Below are 24,218 nucleotides of genomic sequence, written 5' to 3'. Positions count from 1 at the left end.
AAGGTGCGTGTCGTAATATCCATGTATTTCATTTCATCTGTTGACATTTCCATATTTGTATATGTTCCCATGATGTATTCTGATAGCAATAAGGCAAGGAGCATGGCGTTTTAAAGTCTAAAAGAAACTTGCTCAGTGCGCTGACTGGAGGTGGACTTAAAATTTGGAATATTCAACATCTATTTCTAGTTGGTATCACCCAACTAGTGGACTAATGCAAATGCTGCATTTTGATTGGCTACGCTACTAGAGGACTATTAGTAATAGTCCAATAGTCCTCAAGTGGCGAAAAGCGTGACGCTTTGTTTCTTTTTATTCTCAAATAAATATATTTTCAACTTGCATTTGCTAACTTTATTATTGCCTTTTCTGTCCGACTAGTTGGGTGAGGCTTCGCCTCATGGGCTATTGACCCGTAGCCCGTCTAATTGTTAATTATCAAGTACTGAGTGTCCATCGGACCTTTATCCCTTTAAGCCCCGAGGGGTTCCCCATTGACGAGTAAAATCGTCTGGCGTTAGACAGAGTAAAATCTATAAGTGCCATTTGGCACTATCGGGGCTGAAAGAGTTAAACGGGGACATAGTTTTTTCACGCTGTTAGCTTAACCCTTTAAGCCCCGAGGGGCTCCCCATTGACGAGTAAAATCGTCTGGCGTTAGACAGAGTAAAATCTATAAGTGCCATTTGGCACTATCGGGGCTGAAAGGGTTATAAGGGCTTTTACTTATTTCTAGGTTCCATACCCTACACGCAAGGCTATTGATGGCTTTGCACATGGATATCTTAGGGTTCTTTTTTTTTTTGGAATCCTAGTCCTTCTAACAAGTCCTTCTAACAATGACACTTTTTTTACTTTGTCTAACATTTTTCCTCCACTTTTAAATTATCCTGCAGTGACACAAACGCTTTCTTTGAAAAAAAAATTAACAAACTCGACTGTAGATGTTAGATTTCCTTTTTTTTGTCGGATTCGAGGTTCCCTTTAAGAATCAACAATTGATCACAGTCTACTGCCACATGCCCTTACGTGAATGATAGAAATAAAACAGACCAGGCTGTTTGAGTCGTTCAATTTCCAGTCCAGCTGAGAGAACACGATCAACCAAATCCCAGTTCTCACCTCCCCACTTGGTAGTGAATTCTTTAACGTTCATTCCTATATTTTAAAATGAAAAGATTGAAAAGAGAAAACTAAGATGTTACATTGAAATTCCATATTCGGGAGGTAGGAATTTGTACAACACTGGATATACAATAAGTCCAGGATATTTACTTTCGCACATTAATATCCTCATAATATGCAGGTTGTTTTAAGTAATATGGCATTTGGACAGGGTCACGGTAGCACACAGTCATATACAACTTAATCCTTTAACCCCTGAAACACCACTTATGTCTTTTACTCTGCCTAACGCTAGAGAATTTAACATGTCAACATTTTTAGGGGCTTTTACTATGGAAGTATGCGTGGTACACCCATGACCGTGAGTGGTTTTGGGGGGATATTGTCGCGAAAATCATTTGGCAACACGATGGTTATAGAGTTTTAACTGTATTCAAGACAGATTGGAACACACTTCAAAGTATGTATTTTGAATGGGAAAACATACCTTGAAATGTATTCCAATCTGTTTTGAATACACTTAAACTTCAATAACCATCATGTTGCCAAATGATTTTTGCGACAAAATCTCCAAAAACCTCTCACAGTCATGTAAATTGCAAGTTATACTTCACAGCTTCCACATTACAAACTCACACGTTTTTATTACTGAGTGTTTTCTTCGTTACCCATGCATGTGACTTAAGAGAAACTTATGTTAAGTTGATTGCCTTATTTAATTACCTTGTTGAAAAAATGAAGGATAATCTAGTATCGAAAAAATTAGATGTTTCAGGATAGTAATGAAAAGGAAAAAAATGTATCACAATCTAATTTCCCAAGCTCACTACATGAAAACGTGCTTCACTTTCTAACGGTGTTGTGTTGCGAAGCGTCAAAAACAAAGCTTTGTATGGGAACTCAACAGCTTGGTTTCGAACGGCATAAAATGTATTGTTTTGTGAATAAAATTTGCCGCCCTGTCAGACTGTTTTGAAGCGTTTTCGACGACCTAGCGCTAAGAGAAGTCTTTTCTGGAGCCTTTCCAATAAAATGTTTCTTTTCCCATCGCCCCGTCTCTTGTGATGGTGGGTCGGGCTGGCAAAAAAAAATAATGAACACTTGAAGGGGTCTGGGTTCCACAGAAGGCGGTGGTGCTAAGGAAGAAAGCCTGGTTACAATAAGCGCCAAGCCGCCAAGCCGGACCGAAAACGGTAACAGCAGCCGTCGGAAAGAAGAGGAAGGACAAGCCTTGAATGCAACTCTGTGTTAAAACTAAACTTTCAGTCGACCCCATAATAAGATTGAAACTGTCACGCAAGACTTTTTGAAAGTTACTGTTTCATAAAAAAAGTTGTGTTGACGAAATATTCTTTTCCAAGAAAACATTCATTCAGTTTCTTTTGCATAATAAATCTCACTTTTAATCTGTCAGATTTATAATCAGATGGTAAAAGATGTAAATTAACACGACTACCAAATGTCTAAACAGCCTTTAAAAACGTAGTATATATATATCGATGGTAATTAAAGTCACACCAATTGTTCTTAATAACACAAGATTGTGTGCTTGCTTCTTTGACTAGTGAATCTGAGATTTTTTTTTCTTTTACTTTTCGAGAAAAATGGGTCGGTCGGGCGATAGGAAACAAAACATTTCATTGGGATGGCCTTAGCAATGGAACACCAAATTAGTGCTAACTCGCCCAAAACGCTTTAAAACGGTCTGCGACGCCGGCAAACAACAAAGTTACATAGCGGCGAAAAAGTTAGCCAATTTTATTCACAAAACATTACATTCTACGCCATTTGAGACAAAACCGTTGTTTTTGACGCTTCGTAACAGAACACCGCTAAAAAGTGAAGTAAGTTTTCATGTAGTGAGCTTGGGGATCCTGTGATCAACCCAACTAAATTTCTGAAATGGGGAATTGTACTGAACATGATAATAATACCTCCAAATGTATTCCAATCTGTTTTGAATACACTTAAAATCCCATAACCACCTTGTTCCCAAAATCCTTTGGGATCATTTGGAAAAACGCCACACTCAAGCCGCCCCACTGTTGGAGCATAAGCCATCTTGCCTTTAATGGTGTGCTGTATAAAAAAAGAAACAAATTATTGGAAACAATATTTTCATTGTGCAAACTCTGGGCATTAAACACAGATTGTGTCTACGATAACTGATGCAGGATTTCATAGCACAGTGGAACCTCCTTTCAAGGGATACCTTTGGGACCTGGGCAGGTGTCCCCTGAATAGATAATGGGTTGGATACAAGGATTAGTATGACCATTAATATTTTCTGCGTCCCCTGAATGGAGGTGTCCCAAAGGAGAGGTTCCACTGTATACTTTAAAATGCTAAGAGGTTCTCCTGAGTCGGTGAATTTATCCTAGAGACATATAACCCGTCTGGGATGAACTTGGGCAAATTGACATACAGTGGAACTTCTCCTTTGGGACACCTCTATTTAGGGGACACCTCCATTCAGGGGACACACAATTTGGTCCCTGAGAAATTTTCATACTTATCTTTGTATCCAATCCAACCTATATTCAGGATACACCTGCCCTTGTCCCGAGGGTATCCCTTGCATGTAGGTTCCACTGTAGTTCGTCTGATAATTTGTCTTTAAAAAAATACAGGAATAAGGATGCATCATCCATTGAGACAAATTGTCCGCAACAGTTGGACTATCAAAACGAACTACCGTGATAATTCATCTACAAGTGCTGTAAGAAACTCTTTAGGCAGATGCATACAACACGACTTGTATCATGCAAGGTAGTAAGAAGAAATTGCACCCGTTTCAGAATACCGGGCAAACTAGACTCGTTTTAAGAAAACTCACCTTTCTGATACTATCCAGAAGTCCAATAGGAACATCAATATGAAGATCAAATAGAAAAACTAAATCATTTTCATTTGGAACAGCTTCAACACCTTTCTGTATAGCCAATGTTTTGTAAAAAGGTCCCGTCATGTTGATCAATGTGTAGCGTTCCTTTAATGGCCAAGCATCAAACACTCTTTCAATGTCAACGTCTTGACTCTCAAAATCAATAATAATAACATGGAACTTTAAATCACTAGTTTCTTTGGACGTATTGATCAGCTGAGAAGCGAAATGATGTACCCATTTTCCTTGATTCTTCACAGGCAGTACAAAATAGACTGTTGCAGAGCTCTCCCATTGCCTTCCTATGGGAAAACAAAGCTCCTTCTCTTCATTTGGAACAAAGATATAATCTGTAAGTCGAAAACTTAGGTCTGATCCATACAGGCCTAGTTGAAGTTCAAGGAGATAACGATTTCCCTTCTCAGGATCTGACTTCTGTTCAATGTTTATGATTCTTTCTAAATAGTAACGTCTGTCAGAAAAAAAAGACATCCAATGTTAGCAAGAAAAGTTTTGAAATACATTCAAATTATTACTATCTCTTGCAATTTGTTTTTCAATATCCATTAACTTCCGGATTCTTCAGGTCATGCTGTAATTAATAAACAGCTGAGTATAAAATAAGTTATCGGGGGTTAATCGCTCCATTGCCATTTTTGTACGTTTTTTTCTTGAATATTGATGACCCGAAGGTACCTTGTGTGTGTGTTCTGTTAGAGATGATTTAGTACCAAGGAAGGGAGGTGACATGTGATGACGTCATTCACATGTCAATCTGGTTTCCAGTGATTAACTAGTCCAAAAAAGAGTCAACTAGTCCAAACTTGGTAGGAATATTTTGTAATAGATAAATTATAAGCGGGAGATCTACTTGTGAAATGAAACAATAGAATGTGTTTGTCATGTTAATCAGGTGGGCGTGGAGCTGTCCCATAGGAGTTTGGAAATACTCAGCACTGAATAAGGCAATTAATTTTCATAGAGCTTTTGTAGCAGAAACATGGCTGGTCGGTTTTGCTCTCCAAAGGGTAAAAAAGGAGAGATCAGTTTTGTGTTGGAAGGCACTCCGAGAGCAACACAATACAACACTAAATGTGGCAGAAAAGTATTGGAGGAATGGCAGCAGCGACGGCAAAATAAATGGGCAATGTCAGAACGAAAGATTCGAACATAAGTGAGACTTTAAGTGAGGCCTTTGTTAAGTGAGAAGAGAATAAGATATAATTAACAATTCAATTCGTTTTCATTATTATTTTTATTTTTTCTCACAAGTGCAATGCTCTCTCAATGGACAGTTGCCTTCAAATTAGCACTCTTTTATAACGTTTTTACTATACCTTTTATCCTATTGTTTATTCCTTTACCTGTAAAATATATTCCTTTGTTAATTTTTCCTATTTAAGACCTACAATAGTTTGTATGTATTTTTTATTTCAAGTATTTAAATATAGTAGCCTACTACTATATTCTATTATATGTATATATAAAATTAGATTTTATTTATTCTTATGCCTTTTATCTCAACAGGAGACTTAGTCAGAAACTCTTTTTGTAGTTTTTTAAAAGTGAATTGGCAAGAGTGCTTATTAGAATCCCTGTGATTAGCACAAACAGTAAAACCGTATCGGCAAAATCCTATCAATTGTTTTGCTGAATTGAGTTTTCTCAAGTAAGGCTATGATCCTCACAGTTATGGAAGCAATTTTTAGCAATTGCGTAGCGAAGGCTGAAAAATGCAGGACGTAAACGGGGTTTGAACCCGTGACCTCACGATACCGTTGCGACACTCTAAGCAACTGAGCTATGAAGCCACTGACATTGGGATTTGGTCATTTGTGGGTTCTAACTTTCCCGTGAGGAATGAATCAATGAAAGGAATGAAAGAAATTAACGGTTTGACAGATTCACCTAATCCTAGCTTTCGTTTTATTTGCATAATGTTTCTTACTGGTGTACTAAACCATGCTCGCTGATCATATGGTATTTCACTAATCCGCTTGATCATTAAATCATCTGCTCTGTGCACGTGCTAATCTGGCAGTTATTTTTTGCTTTTGAGTAGTTTATGTCTTGCTCTTGACATATGGAGTCCAAAGAGCTGATTGGATTTCTAATTTTAGGATAATTTTAATCTAATATGTCTTCTAGTTTTGTCCAAGGACAGCAATGATTTGCCTGCAGGTGTTCTTAAATGAAGCTCACCAAGTTTAGCAAGCTGTTCTTGAATGTCAAAACCACTACCTTTATGAAGAGGATTTAACTTTTTTGATAAAACACAGGTGATACTTTCTAGTGCTTCGCCTAGATATTTATCAGTCATTTCTTTTATCTTTTTTTTTAGCAAATTCAGATTTAATAGCTCGTGAATCACCTAATCCTTCCAGATTACAAAGTTCCTTAAACGCTCCTTTGAATAAAACATCTCCAATTTCACCAGCTACATAATTTAATTTCCCACCATCTTGTGATGGCTGTATTAGTTTATAGTAAAGTTTCTTGGAACTAATTTGGTTTTCATGTTGTTACAAACGGAACAACGAGCCTTAAACCATTTTCCTACCATTTTTAGTAGTAACTACTTGCATACTACCAGGAACATTTGAAGTTTTTCCTGTATCTTTAACAAAATGTATATTATCCATTATATATTATAAATTAGATATTTTTGAAATAATTTTCAATAAACGATTCGTTATACGAAGTATCTGTCCAAGAAACTATCGATGTAAAAAATATAATACCCACATAAAAACATTAAAAAGATTTTGGTTTGAATTGTATTGTAAATCACTTTCATTTCATCACCCTTCGCTCTGTTTTCATATTCCTTTGGATAGAGCGATTTTCAATTGAGTATCGAAAGTAATTAGCGAATTGTTTTGGCTTTGTATTACTTCACTTAGTGATTGGTTCAAAGTTCTCGCGCCACTTTTTCAACCATTCAGAAGTGAAACCAAAACCAATCGTGGCTCGCGGGTGTTCCCGCGCTTTGTGTCGGCTACGTGTAATTACTTCGAGTTTTGATTGGTTTACTGGATTACTTTGTGATTGGCCAAAGTAATTACTTTGATTTTGGTTTCACGACACTCGCTTGAAACTCGCTCTAATGCATACCAAATGAATCGAAATACCGTAAAGTCTTTATTTTCATGAAATGGTGCACATACTAACCAATGCGTTCCTGTGTTTTCATAGGAATCAAGGTTGATTATGCACGGACTACGTTTTTTTGGCATATGTTCATTTCGACTAAAATGCCTTTTATTTTAATATTGAGATAATCACACCAATTTTGAAGATCAATATTGCTGCGAGGTTTTATTTCAAAGTTTTACAGTATTGCTCCTTCAATATTGGTATTTCATTGAATGGGCTGTTTTTACCTAGGAGCAACCCTTTTCCCTTTTTCGTTCTTTTGAAATTTATTTGCATGCCAACATTATTTGGCTAAGTGCTGTAAAAAGGAGGTGATTTATGTGGCATCATCAATTTTGGTTTGGGTGATACATTTAAGCCTCTTCCACCTCTATTTGATATTGATGTTGGAGCTATTGACAGTCCTTTACCTGTAAACACATTCATTAACAAAGACGCAGCTATGCTTCCCAAAAGGTTTCCGAGAAAGCATCCTGATTGCTGGGCTCGCTTTCATCCTCCCAAGGAACGCCGGCGCCCAAAACGGCTGGAAATCGAGCCTACCTGAATGCTCTTTTTGTGTTAGTCTCATTACTTAAGGCTCACCTTTTTGTAAAGTTGTTAAAATATCCTGTTTCTCTCTCTTTTTGTTGAAAGATTCTTATGTTTAATCAACTCAGCTATTTTATCAGGTTGAACTAAACAGCCTCCTGTTTGATTTCCACTTCCAAACATTTTATCGACTGCATTCATACCTGAAGCTCCTAATAAGGCTTCTGTTGCTAATGGATTTAGAACCTTTCCGGCCATTGAAAGTAGTTTTGTTCCAAGAGAGAGCAAACTACTCCAAAGACTACCGCCCTGTTTAACAGCTTACATATTTGAGCTTTTGATATTTTAATATCACTGCCGACTTGTGTAGTTTTGTCCTTTTGCAATTTTTTTATTTGAGTTTTTGTAAACATTAACTAGTGGGGACCAGTTAATTCATCTTTGCTAAGACGTCTCACAATTGGCAGAAGCTTTACTTAAAATTCCGTCTGCGACAAACGATGTTTAACAAATTGATGTCAGTTTATAATGCGTCTGTTCTGTTATTGGTCATGAATTGCGTCATAACATTGTCAAAGTAGCTGTGTATCGCCGAGTGGATCCGTAGACTACTTTGACAATGTTATGACGAAATTCATGATCAATAACAGGACAGACACATTAAAAACTAACATCAATTTGTTTTTTACAATAACAAAAGGCAGAGGGGTCAATATTAAGTCAAAACACGAGAAGAAAGCGAGAAAAAAGTGCAAGAAACGTCAATCTGGCGCGAGCAATATGGCGTCATTATCGCATAAATTATAAATTTATGTGTCTGTCTGCTTATTGACAATAAAAATTAGCCAATGAGTGCGCGAGAGTTTTTGCAATCGTTGTAAAAAAAAGAAACTGAGGTCCCTTTATGACGCGTGTGAAGGATACATACATGGATTGGAATCGCTAGATGTTTATCCAGAATCTTATGGAGACTTGCTCATCCCTATCGTAATGAAGAAATTACCCGAAGAAGTGAGGCGTATTATGTTGAGAGGTCATGATGAAATGACGTGGACCTTGGATGACCTCAGAAAGCAACTTTGGCATGAGACGGAGACAAGGGAGAAGAGCAGTCTAGGGAAATCTGATAAAGAAATGTCAGTACTAACTCCTCCTTTCAAATCAAGTTTCCTACAGCTGGTGCTTTGTTCTTTGGTGCCTTGAGAAGAGAGAATGCCAAGAATGAGGGTACGTTTTGTGATGGGCCCCACCCCTCGGACTCTTGTAAGATCGTCCCAACAATTGACCAGACTCGAATTTCTCCGCGACCAGAAAAGATGTTTCAGGTGCTTTAAGAAAGGTTATATGTCAAAGTCCTGCTACTCGAAGAGGCGTTGTTTGCGGTGCAATGGAAAACATCACTTGGGGTTGTGTAAATCAACTGGAATTGACGGACATAAATCTTCTGGAACAGATCCAGCCGAAGAAAATACAAGCAATACAAGCACGAGAAATCCTGAGAAAGATGATTCAACCATCCCAGACGAGTCTACACTTGTTGGCTCGACGCATACTTCTCAAGATACCATCTTACTACAGTCAGCACTTGTGGACATTGCCGCAGGTTCGAGAAGTTGACAAGCACGCCTACTATTTGACCGTGGATCACAGCGCACGTTTATCTGTCAAGACTTGGCCAACAAGATTGCAGCTCAACCGTTCAAGAGAGAGGAGTTACTGATGAGCACGTTTGGTCATGACAAGAGGACCAAGGCAGACTTCGAAATGGTCAGAGTCTGCCTCATGGCTGACGGAGAAGAAATTATCATTAATGCCTTGGTGTCCCCAGTAATCTCACCTCTTATATCTGCACATCTTTCGGATGATGATCTTAATTTCCCTTGTCTACAAGAGCGTCGTTTAGCAGATCCAGTGAGGACGAGAGGGCCTCTGGAGATAGACATCATCATTGGTAACGATTATTATGGGTCGTTAGTAACTAGAGAGATAATCAAGGGAGATGGGCCCATGGCTATGAATAAGGACCACTGATCCAAGCTGGATTGCCAAAAGAAATTATTGAAACGCATTGTTACAGAATCGAAGTCATACCTGCTCAAGAAAATGAAACGCTAAACGAAATCCTTCCTCGATTCTGGGAGTTACATTCACTCGAGATCGTTGACTCGCTCAACGTTGAAGATGAAGTGCTCAGACATTTTAACGAATCACTGAGCTTCAACGAACAAGGAGGAAGGTTTTCAGTCCAGTTGCCATGGAAACAAGATAGGCCGCCATTGCCGTCTAATCTGGGACTTTGCAAGAAGAGACTGCGTGCATTAGTGGGTCGTCTGGGAAGGAATCCAGAGCAGCTCGTGAATTATGATCAAATCACACACAGCCAGTCTAAAAAGGGTTCACTGAAAAGGTGGAAAACCCTTACCGTCACACTGGAACTTTGCTCTATATCCCTAATCACCCTATTATTAAAGAAGAAAGAATCACAACCATCTGATTCTCCCAGTCTAAAGGATTGTCTCCACGTTAGACCGTCACTTCCACCAGACCTGAGTGCGTTGTTGATGAAATTACGAGTTCCTTAGATAGCCATGACAGCAGAAATCGAAAAGGCCTTTCTTCAAGTTGAAATAAGTGAAGTCGACCGGGATGCAACAGGATTCTTATCGATTAAGAACCTTCAAGAACCAATGGATGCAGAAACGAATATTTAATCCTACAGATTTCGTCGAGTGTTGTTTGGAGCATTTCTCTCACCATTTCTCCTTCGAGCAACTCTAAGGCATCACGTAGGCAAAAAAAAAAAGGATGATTGGGTCGCAAAGGACCTGAAGAACTCCATGTACGTGGACAATGTCCTCTCTGGAGCTAGTAACGTTGACGACGCAGAGCACTATTACCGTAATTCTCGACAGCTCTCGGCTAGTGCAGGAATGAACCTCAGGCAGTGGACCACTAACTCAAGTAAACTAAAGGAAAAATTGGTCGCTGAAAATACCATCCCTACCGACAAGCCGAAGGTTCTGGGCCTGGAGTGGGATTCAAATGCCGACACAATCAGTTTCCCTTTAATGAAAGCCATGTCAGAGACTAAAGCGCTACATGATCAGCTCACAAAGAAAAGCGTTTTGAGTATTGCTGTAAAGCCGTTTGACCCACTTGGATTACTTGAGCCATTCACAGTGAGAGCCAAAATTATGTTACAAGAATTGTGGAAACAGAAGGTTAGCTGGGACAGGCAATTGCCAGAGGAGCTTAATTTCATTGGTGGACATGGTTTGAGGAGTTGGAAACCGTCTCGCTTATCCAAATTCCCAGATCATACCCTCCATCAGGATGGAGCGGAGCCAATTTACACGTTTTCGGAGATTCCAGCAAGAAGGCCTACGGAGCAGTGGCCTATCTCAAAGCAACACAAGAAAGTGGTGTGCCAACTACTATCGTTATGGCTAAGAGCAAAATTACCCCTATGAAGTCACAGACCACGCGTCGCTTTGAACTTATGGCTTCATTAATAGCGGCACGATTGTCCCATTTTATCGCGGAAAACTGAAGCCTAAAATTGTTGTCAATTAATTTCGCCCGATTCGCCCGTGCGAATGAACTGTAGCTGTAGCGCACGGGCGCTTTCGCAATTATGTTAATTTTCTTTGCTATAAAAGATTTCGTTTTCATATTTTTCAACTATATGGTTTGTAAATTGTCAAGGAATAAGCCGTCGCGAGTTATTTTGGTTGGAGTCGTTGGAACTTCTTGAGACAAATATGGTAACCAATCCTTGGGAGAAATTTTGCTTTTATAGCCATGACGTCATCGATCGTCCGTACGGACGTCCGTCCACCCCTCCATGTATGCCAGTGTATCATGCTAGTTTACAGCATACATCTTTGATATTGGACATCAATGTTTTGATCAATTCACATCTGTCGAAGCAAGGCATCCGCTGTCTAGTATAACGTGACCCTAACGCGGGCTCAAGCTTAGAGTTCACCGAGGTCAGCTGATTTTCTTTTAAGTGGACCGATGATGGTTTTCGATGGGATTGCAGCCTTAACCCAGGTTAACTCACCTAAACATAAACGAGGTTTCAATTTTCACGTGCTTTCTGTGGCTCGACGCGGCTACACGGCTATACTACGTCAACTATAGTTCTTACACAGTCAACGCTTTTCGTGTTCAGGTGGAAAACGGTTCGGAAAATGTTTTCTTTCTGCATTTTTCGCTGGTTTCAATCCAGTTTGACATATCATGATAGCTGTGGTCCACACTGGCGGCTACGCAGTTATTCAAGTCAAGCATTGGAGGGATATAAACTTAAAGCTGAGTGTTTATTTAAAATTTGCTTAGAGCTGCTTTTTTCTCTGTACTGCAATTTTTGGCATATCTATAGAAGCTCCGATAAGGTTACATGATGCCTGGAGGACCTATGAGTAGAACAGAAACGAAAGGAGAGCGAAAGAGAAGACAACGACAAAACAGAATACCAGTAATTGCTCATACTTAATGGAAGAATTTACTCCACAAATTCTTTCTTTCGGTACTAAATTGTTTGTTAGGCCCGTTTGAAACGCCGTGCTAAAGTCGCGCCGAACTGAATTCATTATTTAAGTTCGACTTTGGCACGGCTGTAGCACGGCGTTTGAAACCATTTAAGAATTAAGTTCGACTCTGCCGTGTAGCACGGCAAGCTCTGTCGTGCTACCCGACTTTGGCACAGCATGGTTTCAAACGGCGTGCTATTGCCGTGTCGAACTAAATAAATGAATTATAACTACATTATAAAAGTGGACAAATCGGTTTCTTGTGGGTGTGACGCATGCGCGTAGAAAGGGTTCCTGGGGTTCCTGGATACGAGTGTAAAAATATGGCGGCATTTCGGAGAACTCTGCCTGTTCTACCACGGAATGTTTTAGTAGCTGAGGAAGATTCTTGCTCACTTGATCCGGATGAAGCAACAGATGTAGACATAAGCTCAAACCGGTCATCACCTGTTGAGTTTACAAACTCTGAAGTCGAAGACGATAGCGAATCGTTGGGTGAAGACGAAAAAGAGGCGGGAAATGCGAGATCGAAGAGCAGTGGAAAAAAAGGGAAGAAAGGACGGAAAGCAACATGGAAGGAAAGTTATCTGAACGATATGGTTGATATCATAGTTAGTAAAGAGCATAAAACCATCTGATTTAAAGCACCTTTTTGGCAGAGTCCATGTTAATGCAGTTTTCATCTTAAGTTGAACATTTTTTGCTCTCATGTTGATATTAAAGGGGGTGGGGACTTGTAGATAAAAGTGATGGAGAGATATAGATCATCATGTTCCAGTATGTTTTCCTAAATTGGCCACTTTTTAAAGTTTTAAACATTTTGGTTAGGTTTTATTGAAACAGCAATTTTTGTAAACAAATTGATGATGTGTAATGCACAGTATTTTTCTTAGGGTACAGGTGAGGTTTTCGAGGTTAGGTGTAATGGCTTTAGCTGTTAGTGCTGATCAACATCAGTTATTTTTTCTCTGAGTAGTCTTCCCTACCCCTCCCTGGAGTTGATAATAGACCTTTAAAGAAAAATCTAGTTTGAAAATATTACTTTGTTTCAAAACAGCATACATTGACTGGGGTTAACAAATTGTCTACTTTTCACTGAATGCTGTTAATGTGGAGTGTAGACCAAAGTAGGTTAACAAGGTGTTCTAATTTACATGTCTAGACTACAACCTTGAGCATTTTTTTTCTTTGCCCTGGTTCAATAGAAATTGTATATTTCATGACCTTAAAAACAATTAACCTTGAATCTATCTGAATTGGAACAACATTGAGGGATATCAACTTGGTCCATTGTTAATTTGATTGTAGATAATTTTCATTACTGATAATTAATTTCTGTTGTGTTTTAAAATTTAAAAAGGAAACTTTAGAAAAACTTAACGAAACATCATTTATTATGGAAATAGGTGAAAGTAGTGAAACACATCTATTTATAAGGTTAAACAGATCATTACACAGATTTACTGTTTGTTTGCTCTACTATTTCAGCTACCCATAGATAATTATATCCTATCCAAATGTTGACTTTTGATATGATTAAAAACGAATTAAAATGTAATTTGTAAACATATTATCGTTGTTTGCTGTTGGGGGGAACCCTAGAAAACCTTTCTGTACCACGCAAAAACTACTAAAACCATAAAAAAAGTACTAACTAAATTATAGTAAGCAGCTTTACCTTTCAGTTTTTTCATTTGTAATTCGCACTCTGGTACAGACCCATAGAGATACCAATAATTTTAAAATTATTATACAACACAACAGTTGAATTTTGGTAACATGCTTTTATAGACATTATAAACATATCTGAAAAATATGCAGCTCACTACTGGAAAAATACACCAACAAACTCCATGTCCTTGTTTTTCATCCCAGCATTTCTTAGTTAGTTTCTTTCTTATCAAATCAGCTTGATGATTGGTGTCTCTTAGTGGAGGACACTGACACATACGCAACAGAGCCCTAATGGTATCTCTGTCCCTTCTTTCTCCTGTGGTTGGATCAAGGGTTACATCCAGCTTACATGAAATCGTGTCTAGACAAATATTATGGAGGACCATACATGCAAGTGTCATTGTTTTCAAATACTCTGGGCTATTTTCACACTTTCTTAACAGGATCCTCCATCGACCCTTCAGCTGCCCATAGGCACCTTCAGTTACCATTCCAGCCCTACTTAGACGATAATTAAAATACCTTTGTTCTTGGGAAAGGATTGCATTTGTATATGGTTTCATTAACCATGTCGAAAACTGAAATGCTGAGTCCCCCACTATAACTGGAGATACACGTACTCCATCGATAATTTTCCCAATATTTGGAATTACTGTTCCTTGTTGCACTTTTTCCCACAAACTGATTGATTGGAATATAATTGAGTCGTGAGAATTTCCTGGGAAACCACAACTTCCCCACATAAAACGGTACTTTGCATCTACTAGTGCCATTAAAACAATAGAATAAAAGTTTTAAAAATTATAATACTCCTTCCTGGCCTCTGCTCCACCTTTAGGGCACTTAATCGGTATGTGGCAGCCATCTACATCACCCCAACAGCATGGGAATTGCCACAGTTCCTCAAAATCCAGCATTTTCCCTTTGAACTCAGCCTCATCCTTTGGAAAATGATGGGTGACACTCTCAGCCCAAAGGTTTTTCACGATTGCCTCACAAACTTCCTGCACGATTGTTGAGACAGTGGATAGTCCAAAGCCAGTCATTTCTGAGATGGTATAATAATAATCTCCTCTCCCAAGACGGTATAGGCAGATACCTAGCCTACACTCAGGAGAAATCGGAATTTCTGCAACGATTTGTCGTTGTAATCACAACTAATTTTGTTCAGAATGTAGTGGAATGTAGCTTTTGAAATTCTAAAGGTCTTCTTAAACCTTGCGTCCGAATATGTCCTCCAGACCGTATCCCACCATCCTAAATTTCTGTGTAGTCGAAGACATGATCGTAATGCACTTGCTTAACTTCTGTAGATGTCAACAAGATAGTGATCAAACAGCACACCAGGATCACTAATCTTCTTCTTCTAGCAATGGCATGGGTTGATAGTGCCTGCTGCAATCGTCGCCTCGCTCTCCTTGCAGCCTGGGCTTGTTTAAAAAACATAAAAGTACGCAAACGTTCGTCAAATTCTCCATCAGGAACACCGTCCGCCATTTTGGATTTATCCGTTATACCGCTAATTCGTAATATCGTCCCTTTTGTAAACGCCCACTAAAGGGCCCAGTAAAGTGAATTTGAAACCAAGTCGTGCCAATGTCGTGCCACAGTCGAGCCAAATTGAATTTAGTTCGGCACGACTTTAGCACAGCGTTTGAAACGGGCATTATTTTCAAAAAGTGGTTTAATCGGTTTTTCCTTTCTTCAGGAATGAAAGTCGAATTTTCATTTTCAAATAGAAGTAAATAACAATCATCTGTACTCTTTTGGACATGTAGAACAAAACAAACAAACAAATCAACTTTTTATTTAATGGGATCGAACAATTTGGGTGTTTTCAACTGGTTTTCGATGTGCCTCGACAGTGACAAGAAAATTTTGCCCTTATGTTATGAACACGCAATGAGTTCTCGTAAAATTAAGGGGAGATTTCACTAACTTGTGTTTTCAGAAGTTTCTTTAAAGCACCTAAACGTCATTTAAGTGTTGGAGCGGATCTTGTTTGAAGTTCGTCCTTTCTTGATTGCATTGCCGTATTTTGCCGATTCTTGTTTCAAGCCAAGCTGGCGTGTTTCAACGAAATAATCAAAATGTGAATGACCTCGCTTTCAGAGATAAAGTGGAATAAAGTGCAATAGTAATACTCTTCTTTGACCTTCAACTGACAACATTTTTTTTATGGCTTCTAATTTTAGCGTGATTCTTTTTCGCTGGCTATTAACAGTTAACTCTAAAATAGCGTATCCTTTTCCATTCGTTCGCTGAGGGTGTGCTTGTTTTCTTTTAAAATTCATGCGGCTCAAGAAAAATTCATTGCCTAACTGGTGAATTCCAAAGTAAATTTCACTCGAAAAACCGATATCGTACTCATCGCTTCGTGATTCAAGATATCAGTTTTTAGCGTAAAATTTATCGAGGAATTCACTAGATAGGCAATGAATTTTTCTATAGAAGAAAGCAAAGAAAATGATTTAATTATTAACGCAGCAACCGGAAACATCAAAACGCGGACAATTCGAAACCTTTTATTTCCTCTAACCCTACAGGCAGTAAGAATAAATGACCAGCGAGCTCCGCTTTTAGGCTTGGCTAAATCCTTATATTACCATAAAATAATTGGCATAAAGCACAGAGTAGGAATGCATGAAAACTGTAATGCACTCGAGCCTTATCGTGCCTTACATTACTACTACATAGTTAAGTAAAGTACGATCGTCCGGGTGAGAGTAGTCCTGAGAAGGACTGTTTGAGATGACACTGGTTGGCGTTTTGACAACCTGAGCGGAAGTCATCTTCAGAGTTTGTGTAACGTCAGTAGATACTATAAGAACTCCGGTCGTAGATATCATTGGTCAACTTATTCGTGATGTTATTGGTCGACTGTAAGTAGAGCCTAGATGTAATTGGCTGGGAAGACTAAACAGTGATAGGTGCGTTTCAATCCGTCTATAGGCTAAGGTCTGTACGTGTATCGCAGAATACGTTGGGCAGTACTGTGAGAGTAAATCAGTGTGTTGTTTGTCTGTTGATGTCGTCGATGAGTCGTTTGTAGGATGCGGGAAGTTGTAGGCATCGGTTGATAGGTGTCTCTTCTAAGTTAGTGAACCAGCTTTCCATTACGATCTGTTGGTAGTAGTTAGTACTGTAGGTAACACATGTAGCAGAGTCCCAGTCGATTCTGTGGTTTGCCTGTAGATGGTGTTCAGCAACAGACACCTATAACCCATCGCCACTTGCATACGCGCGATTTTTTCCGCGCTTTGAGCAAGTTATGGCACATGGAATTGCTATTAATATGAATGGCTTCATTTGCGCTTGCCGTGATGGGTCGAAGTAATTAGTATTTTTTTTCACAAAACTCAATTGAAACCCCCTCTAAAAGTAAAATAACCAACGTACGCAAGATAGAACAGCTGACATTTGGAGCTGGAGTTGGTAAACGGCAAATGAGGTTTGTGAGTTATCCTCTGGAGCGTTAGCCCTTCGCAATTTGCTCCAACTATTGATCAATGAATGCAGCACTAGTTTTTTAACTGTGGTAGTTATTTCTTTAGTAGATGGACATGAACACAGGGTAGTCCAACCGTTAAAGGGAACCTCCACTAAAATAACAAAATAACTTCAAACCACAGAACATAATGTTAACAATTGAAATTGTTCAAACTTTTTCTGAAACAATAAGGCAACCACGACACGTCACAGTTATTCAATTTAGCGGCGCCCCTGAAATTTAAAAGCCAAAACAAGCGTTTTTGAAATATATTTTTCTTGAATACAAACGCTTTCAATGGAAAAAACTTTGAGCAATTTTAATTGTAAACATTATGTTTTGTGGTTTAAAGTTATTTTGTTGTTTTTAGTGGAGGCTCCCTTTAAGGGGACAGAACATTCTATTTTTCTTTTTTTTTTTTTTTAATGGGCCATTGGTGGCGACACTAATGACAAGATCTGCCGCATTCTCTAATGTTGTCTAAGTAAGGCATTCCACGAGTCCTGCATAATATTTACCTTTGACGGAGTTGCAATATGGCCATAAATGTGTCCACGACCTCATTCACAGCTTGATTATCAATCAACCTGTTACCTTGTGACCATGTAAGTTTCGGTCGGTGCAGATAGGTGTTGTCATTTGGGAACACGGAAGAAAAGTTAACAAGCAGAACTCCATCGAAGCGTTTTAAAGTTGTCTCCACAATATAACTAGGTTTGTAATCACAGGTTGGTAAAACTCCTGTCAGTAGAGTTCTGTTGAAAAGAGGGAGTGATGTGTAATTGAATTTTGCACGAAGATTACTGTATTTGTATTTTTTCTGTTTGGTATGACTGGGATTCCACGTGTTCATCCTCTCAAGGTCTTGCTCCACAAACCCACTTCCATTCGATTTTCTGTCATCGTAATACGTATACAAATACTGCTCAGTGATGCGTTCAAGTTTTAGAAATCCTGGTTTTTTCCAGTAAACTTGAACATGTCCCCTTCCATAGCCTTGTTTATGTAGAACTTCCACGAAGTATTTTTTGTTAGCCACCATCGTTATGTTTCGCGTATGTTGCGTTGGGTATTTTGTAAATACAGCGTCGTTAGACCACGCGCTTTTACGGGAAGAAAAAACACTAGCTATGAGACGAAGATTACTGGGCTTTTCGTCAAAACTAAGCCACAGTTCCGACGTATCGTCCGATGAAATAGCAAATTCGTAAAGACCGGTCACGTTGGGTGCAATGAAACCGAAAATTCTCTGGCCATAACTGTTTTCCTTGCGTGAAGTGTCAAAGTTTCTTAAAAATAATCTCTCATTGGGATGGTGTGGAAATAATGGTGTTTCACGCACACGATCCACGTCACGTCCACATAAATCCCTCCAAACGTGCAAATTCAGATTATCAGAAATGCGAATAGAGCTATCAAAATTGATATCGGCAACGGTGTCAGCCTCGATAACATCGCGTTTCATTGATTTTTCCACAAACAATTCCTTGGGAGGTCGATCACGAATAAAAATGAACGCTGAAAATCCAATAAACACTATACAAACGTAGAGAGGGCCAACCACAAAGATGCCTCTGTGTAGTTTCCTAGAAACCATGAAGTCGATTGGTTATGTTCATAAAACTAGTCTGAAAGTAGGAAACAAATAAACTCGTCTTAAGGTAGGGATATGAATAATCCTACAAGATACAAAAGATTTTTGATGCAAAAACGTGAAACGAAATTCATACAAAAATGATCCTTTTAACGAATAGATTCCATGTTGCAGTGCGTCTGTTCAGTAATAGATCACAGATGACGTCAAATGTGGTAAGAACAAAAACGTGGCACTCGAGGTGATAGCCGAGTGTTTCACTGATGTTCTTACCACATTTTGACGTCTTCTGTGATCTATTACTGAACAGACGCACGGCAACATGGAATCTATTTGTTTTAAATAATACAGAATTAAACTTTATTCGCATAAAAGTTGATGGTGACGTCAACCGTGCGTCTGTCCTCTAATAGATCATAGGGAAGAACCAATCAAAATGCGAGAATAACTTCGGTTATGATATAAATTAAAATTATGTGCTCCCTTGTATTCTGTGGTGAACCACAGCAATGTGTTCCAATGTCATCGAAGTTTCCCTTTTGCTTCATTACTATGGTAAATGCTCTGATATTTAATGTGAATTGTTTGTCGACCGACATCTGTTTAAACCCCAATCAGTTTGGAAAGCCATGCTTTACAAATCAGCTTTTAAAAGTAGTTTTATACGAATGCGCTTGTCTTCGAAATCCAGTCCACGTTTTAGAATCCCATTGAGTCCTTGAATCACTATAAGAATATTGCCCTTTAACAATTCTGAAAGCGCAGAATCGATTAACTGATGATTATCGTAAAGCGATAAATGTGAACAGCCCAATGATGAGTGTTTTTTTTTCTGGCATGAAAAGAAACGGACACTCGAAGTATGAAACGAGTCCTGCATTCGGTTGGGTAGGAATGAATGCGAAGAAGCGGGATGCGAACGTTTGCACTCGATGACAAGCGATTCAGTGTTGAAACAGTACAGAAAGTGACAGATCCAGACAATGATGTTAAATTGAGCAATATAAACGAATTGTATCAATATAGTTTGACATCCAACTGCTCAATGTTTAACTGAGGTGTCATGCACCGGTGGGATGAATGGGAAACTCTCAAGGAGTTCTATAGCTAGCTAGTAGCTTAGATGATCCGACCAGTGTTATGGAGGCCGTAGTAGTAATCTGAATTTTCAGTTGTCTTCTCCTCCGTCTCCAAGCAAATAGTTTCCCATATTTTGACTTCATCTCTACTCCGGGTGCCAGAGGAATTAAAAATTTAACAAGACTTACCTTAAATTGAAATTTGATTGTAATTCTACCGATCCAATAGATACACGTAGGAATTACGTGCGATTGAACTGGAGCATGTAACAAGCTAAACGCATATATTTTTTGAAACACGTTTCAAATAAATGCTAGTGAGTAGCACACAGGAACAAATCTTGTCAACTTGCTTTTCTATATATCCGATCTGTTTCGTCTGATTACGCAGATTTCATCAAGGAGTTAGCAATTTTGGGGCTCAAGGATTTCACGTTATATCCGTGAGCCCCAAAAATGCAATTCTCAAAATCATGCAGGATTTTAGTCATATCCCGCACGTACTGTTGTGTGTTTTTTTTCCCTGTTCACCCTTGCTGGAACGTGATTGCAATCTGTGGAACTTTAGGTATAAAATAAATTCCTTTTAACCATCGTGAGCCCCAAAGTTACAATCCCCATCCTATCTTGTTCAAGCTCCTTGATGAAGTCTGCGTAATCAGACGAAACTGGTCGGACAGATAAAAGCAAGTTGACAAGATTTGTTGCTGTGTGCTGCTCACTAGTATTTATTTAAAAAATTAAACCAATTGTTTCAGGGGAATGGGCAATAAGAGTAGTTATATCGGCCCTTTCAGACCATAAAACCTCTATCCCATGTTGCATAAATTAGGGTTGGACTAAAAAGATGCAAGTCACGAACGTAAGCGAGGGTTTTAGCCTAACCCTACAGGCAGTGAGAATAAATAACCAGGTAGCTCCGCTCTTAGGCGTGGCTAAATCTGTACATTAAAACTCCGATGGCCGAAGGACCAGATTCTCTATCATACAACCTTGTTAATGTTAATAACTTGCATAGTACGTATTGCCAGGTGGGAGTGTTGCTTAGGTACCTAGAAGTAGCTAATATTGATTTGCGTTCTGAGTTCCCGTTATTCAGATCTCTTACGTATCATAAACGCACGGGTTCTTATAGTCTCAGAAAAGGCAAATTGTCTTATTCTAGATGTAGAAATGTACCTAAAGATTTAGGGAAATAAAGGGTTTTCGAATTGTCTGCGTTTTGGTGAGTCCGGCTGCTGCTTTATTAAATCATTTACTTTGCTTTCTTATATAGAAAAATTTATTGCCTAACTAGTGAATTCCACGGTAAATTTCACGCGAAAAACCGACATCGCACTCATCGCTTCGTGATGTGCGATATCGGTTTTTCGAGTGAAATTTGAAATTCAGCAGTTTGGCAATGAATTTTCATTAAATCACATGAGTTTTAAAAGAAAACAAGCACACCTTCAGCGAGCGAATCGAAAAGGAAAAAGCCATTTCAGAGTCCACTGTCAATAGAAAACGTCAGGAAACTTTGTAAGTTCAAGGTCAAAAAACAGTTTTACTAATGCACGTTATTCCACTTTATCTCTGAAAACGAGATCGATCACAATTTTTTGCATTTCATTGAAACACGCCAGCTTGGCTTGGAACAAGAATCGGCAAAATACGGCAATGAAACCAAGAAAGGCATGAAAGGACAATATATCTTCAAACAAGATCCGCTCCAACAAATTACTTTTAAACAAGGTGCTTTAACAGACTTCTAAAAACTCAAGCTAGTGATATTTCTCCCTAATTTTACGAGAACCATTACAATTACGTGTTTATACCATAAGGGCACAATTTTTTTGTCGCAGTCTAGGCACATCGTACGGACGATCGATGACGCCATGGCTATAAAACCAAAATTTCTCGCCTCAGTGGGTTACCATATTTTCTTAACTTTAAGAAAAACAACACATAAAGCGGTGATAAACATAGTGAAGTAATGCATTTTATGAAGTCTGACTTGACGTTTGGTATGTGGCAACATACATTTTCAAAAGTAACTGTTATTTTATGAAAAACTATTCACAACACTCCTAATGATCAGGGGCACCCAACGTCAATTTTCGGAAAATATCTGTTCGGAAGGCGATTTGAGATCTAGAATTTTCGAAACATTTGTTGTAAAATTTCTTGCTTGCCTGCCTGTCCTAGGATTTTCGAACATCTAAAACATGGTATAATTGCCCATTTCTAACGGATTTTTATCCTAAAAAGGTCACCTAGAATTTTCGGGAGCCTTTTTTCTGGCTGAAATTTTCGAAAAGGTAAGTTTTGATCCCTATAATTTTCGGATCACTAGACTTTCAGCTAGGAAATCCGAACAGATGAAAATTTTCTAGGGGATAAAAATATGCCTATATCTACCGTTTAAATACTAAAATACGTTTAACAATGCTATCTTTTAGTGGTTTTGAACTATATTCTCGTTGGGTGCCCCTAAATGATATGCGAAAATTAAATAACACGGAATACCAGCGTGTTATTGGTTAGGCGTGCATAAGACAAGTGCATGACACTACAGGATAGCTATAAATACGCTTTGGTTGAAGTGCGCTCCCTTCTTGCTCAGTTTCCATCGGAACACTGGTCCGGAGGAACTTTTACGTAATTTTCGACCCACGTGAATCATGGCCGAAGGACAAGTACAGTTTCCACAGGATTCAGTTCTGGCAACGGCAGTCCCTGCGGTGGCTCCTTCGGCTGCATAAAATCAAGTCGCTGCCCTGTTCAATCAACAACCTCCTCAACCTCAATGTGAATAAGAGGTAAATACTGTCAGTCCTTCGCCTACCGATTTTGCTGGTAGACTTTTTCAGTGCTTTATCGTCGCATGATTCCTTAGGAAGGTCTGTTCGAAGAGCGATTATGGTCAATGCCCTATTTACTAAAAGTAAATTTTGAGTGCTCTTTTGAGAGCGGGGGTGACGTTTTTTTCACCGGTCTTCGTCTCTGGGATGAATCCTTCGGCGGGTTGGTTCGAAGGATCACTACAGTTAATTTTGAGTGCTCCTTTGAGAGCGGGGGTGAAGTTTCTTCACCAGTGTTGATCTGTGAGATGAATCCTTTGGCGGGTTGGTTCGAAGGATGACTATAGTGAATTTTGAGTGCTCCTTTAAGAGCAGAGGGTGAAGTTTTTTCACCAGTGTTGATCTGTGGGATGAATCCTTCAGCGGGTTGGTTCGAAGGATGACCACAGTGAATTTTGAGTGCTCCTTTGAAAGCGGAGGGTGAAGTGTTTTCACCAGTGTTGATGTGTGGGATGAATCTTGCTCCTTTTAGAGCGGAGGGTGAAGTTTTTTCACCAGTGTGGATCTGTGGGATGAATCTTCGGCGGGTTGGTTCGAAGGATGACTACAGTGAATTTTGAGTGCTAGTTTGAGACCGGTGGATGAAGGTTTTTCACCAGTGTTGATCTGTGGGATGAATCCTTCGGCAGGTTGATTCGAAGAATGACTACAGTGAATTTCGAGTGCTCCTTTGAGAGCGGAGGTTGAAGTGTTTTCACTAGTGTTGATCTGTGGGATGAATCCTTTGGCAGGTTGGTTCGAAGGATGACTACAGTAAATTTTGAGTGCTCCTTTCAGAGCGGAGGGTGAAGTTTTTTCACTACTGTTGATCTGTGGGATGAATCCTTTGGCGGGTTGGTTCCAAGGACGACTACAGTGAATTTGGAGTGCTCCTTTGAGAGCCGAGGGTGAAGTTTTCTCACCAGTGTTGATCTGTGGGATGAATCCTTCAGCGGGTTGGTTCGAAGGATGAACACAGTGAATTTTGAATACTTCATTGAGAGCGGGGGTGAAGGTTTTTCACCAGTGTGGATCTGTGGGATGAATCCTTCGGCGGGTTGGTTCGAAGGATGACTACAGTGAATTTTGAGTGCTCCTTTGAGAGCAGAGGGTGAAGTGTTTTCACTAGTGTTGATCTGTGGGATGAATCCTTTGGCGGGTTGGTTCGAAGGATGACTACAGTGAATTTCGAGTCCTCCTTTAAGAGCGGAGGGTGAAGTGTTTTCACCAGTGTTGATCTGTGGGATGACTCATTCGGCGCGTTTGTTGAAAGGATGACTACAGTGAATTTTGAATGCTCCTTTGGGAGCGGAGGGTGAAGTTTT

General features: G+C 39.2%; 1 protein-coding gene and 1 pseudogene across 1 annotated transcript; both read right to left on the bottom strand.

Moving 5' to 3' along the window:
• Positions 1 to 1,009: 1,009 nt before the first annotated feature.
• Positions 1,010 to 18,995, bottom strand: LOC138058143 (beta-1,4-N-acetylgalactosaminyltransferase 3-like). The gene is made up of 4 exons (XM_068904026.1): positions 17,917 to 18,995; positions 3,962 to 4,481; positions 3,060 to 3,204; positions 1,010 to 1,158 (listed from the first exon to the last, which is right to left on the bottom strand). The coding sequence occupies exons 1-4, from the start codon at positions 18,993 to 18,995 to the stop codon at positions 1,010 to 1,012; spliced, it is 1,893 nt and encodes a 630-aa protein (XP_068760127.1).
• LOC138057515 (uncharacterized) lies at positions 13,983 to 15,405 on the bottom strand (annotated as a pseudogene).
• Positions 18,996 to 24,218: the final 5,223 nt, after the last annotated feature.

Source organism: Montipora capricornis, chromosome 7, assembly GCF_036669925.1.
Source record: "Montipora capricornis isolate CH-2021 chromosome 7, ASM3666992v2, whole genome shotgun sequence".
Taxonomy (NCBI): Eukaryota; Metazoa; Cnidaria; class Anthozoa; order Scleractinia; family Acroporidae; genus Montipora; species Montipora capricornis.
This window is presented reverse-complemented; position numbering and strand designations above follow the sequence as displayed.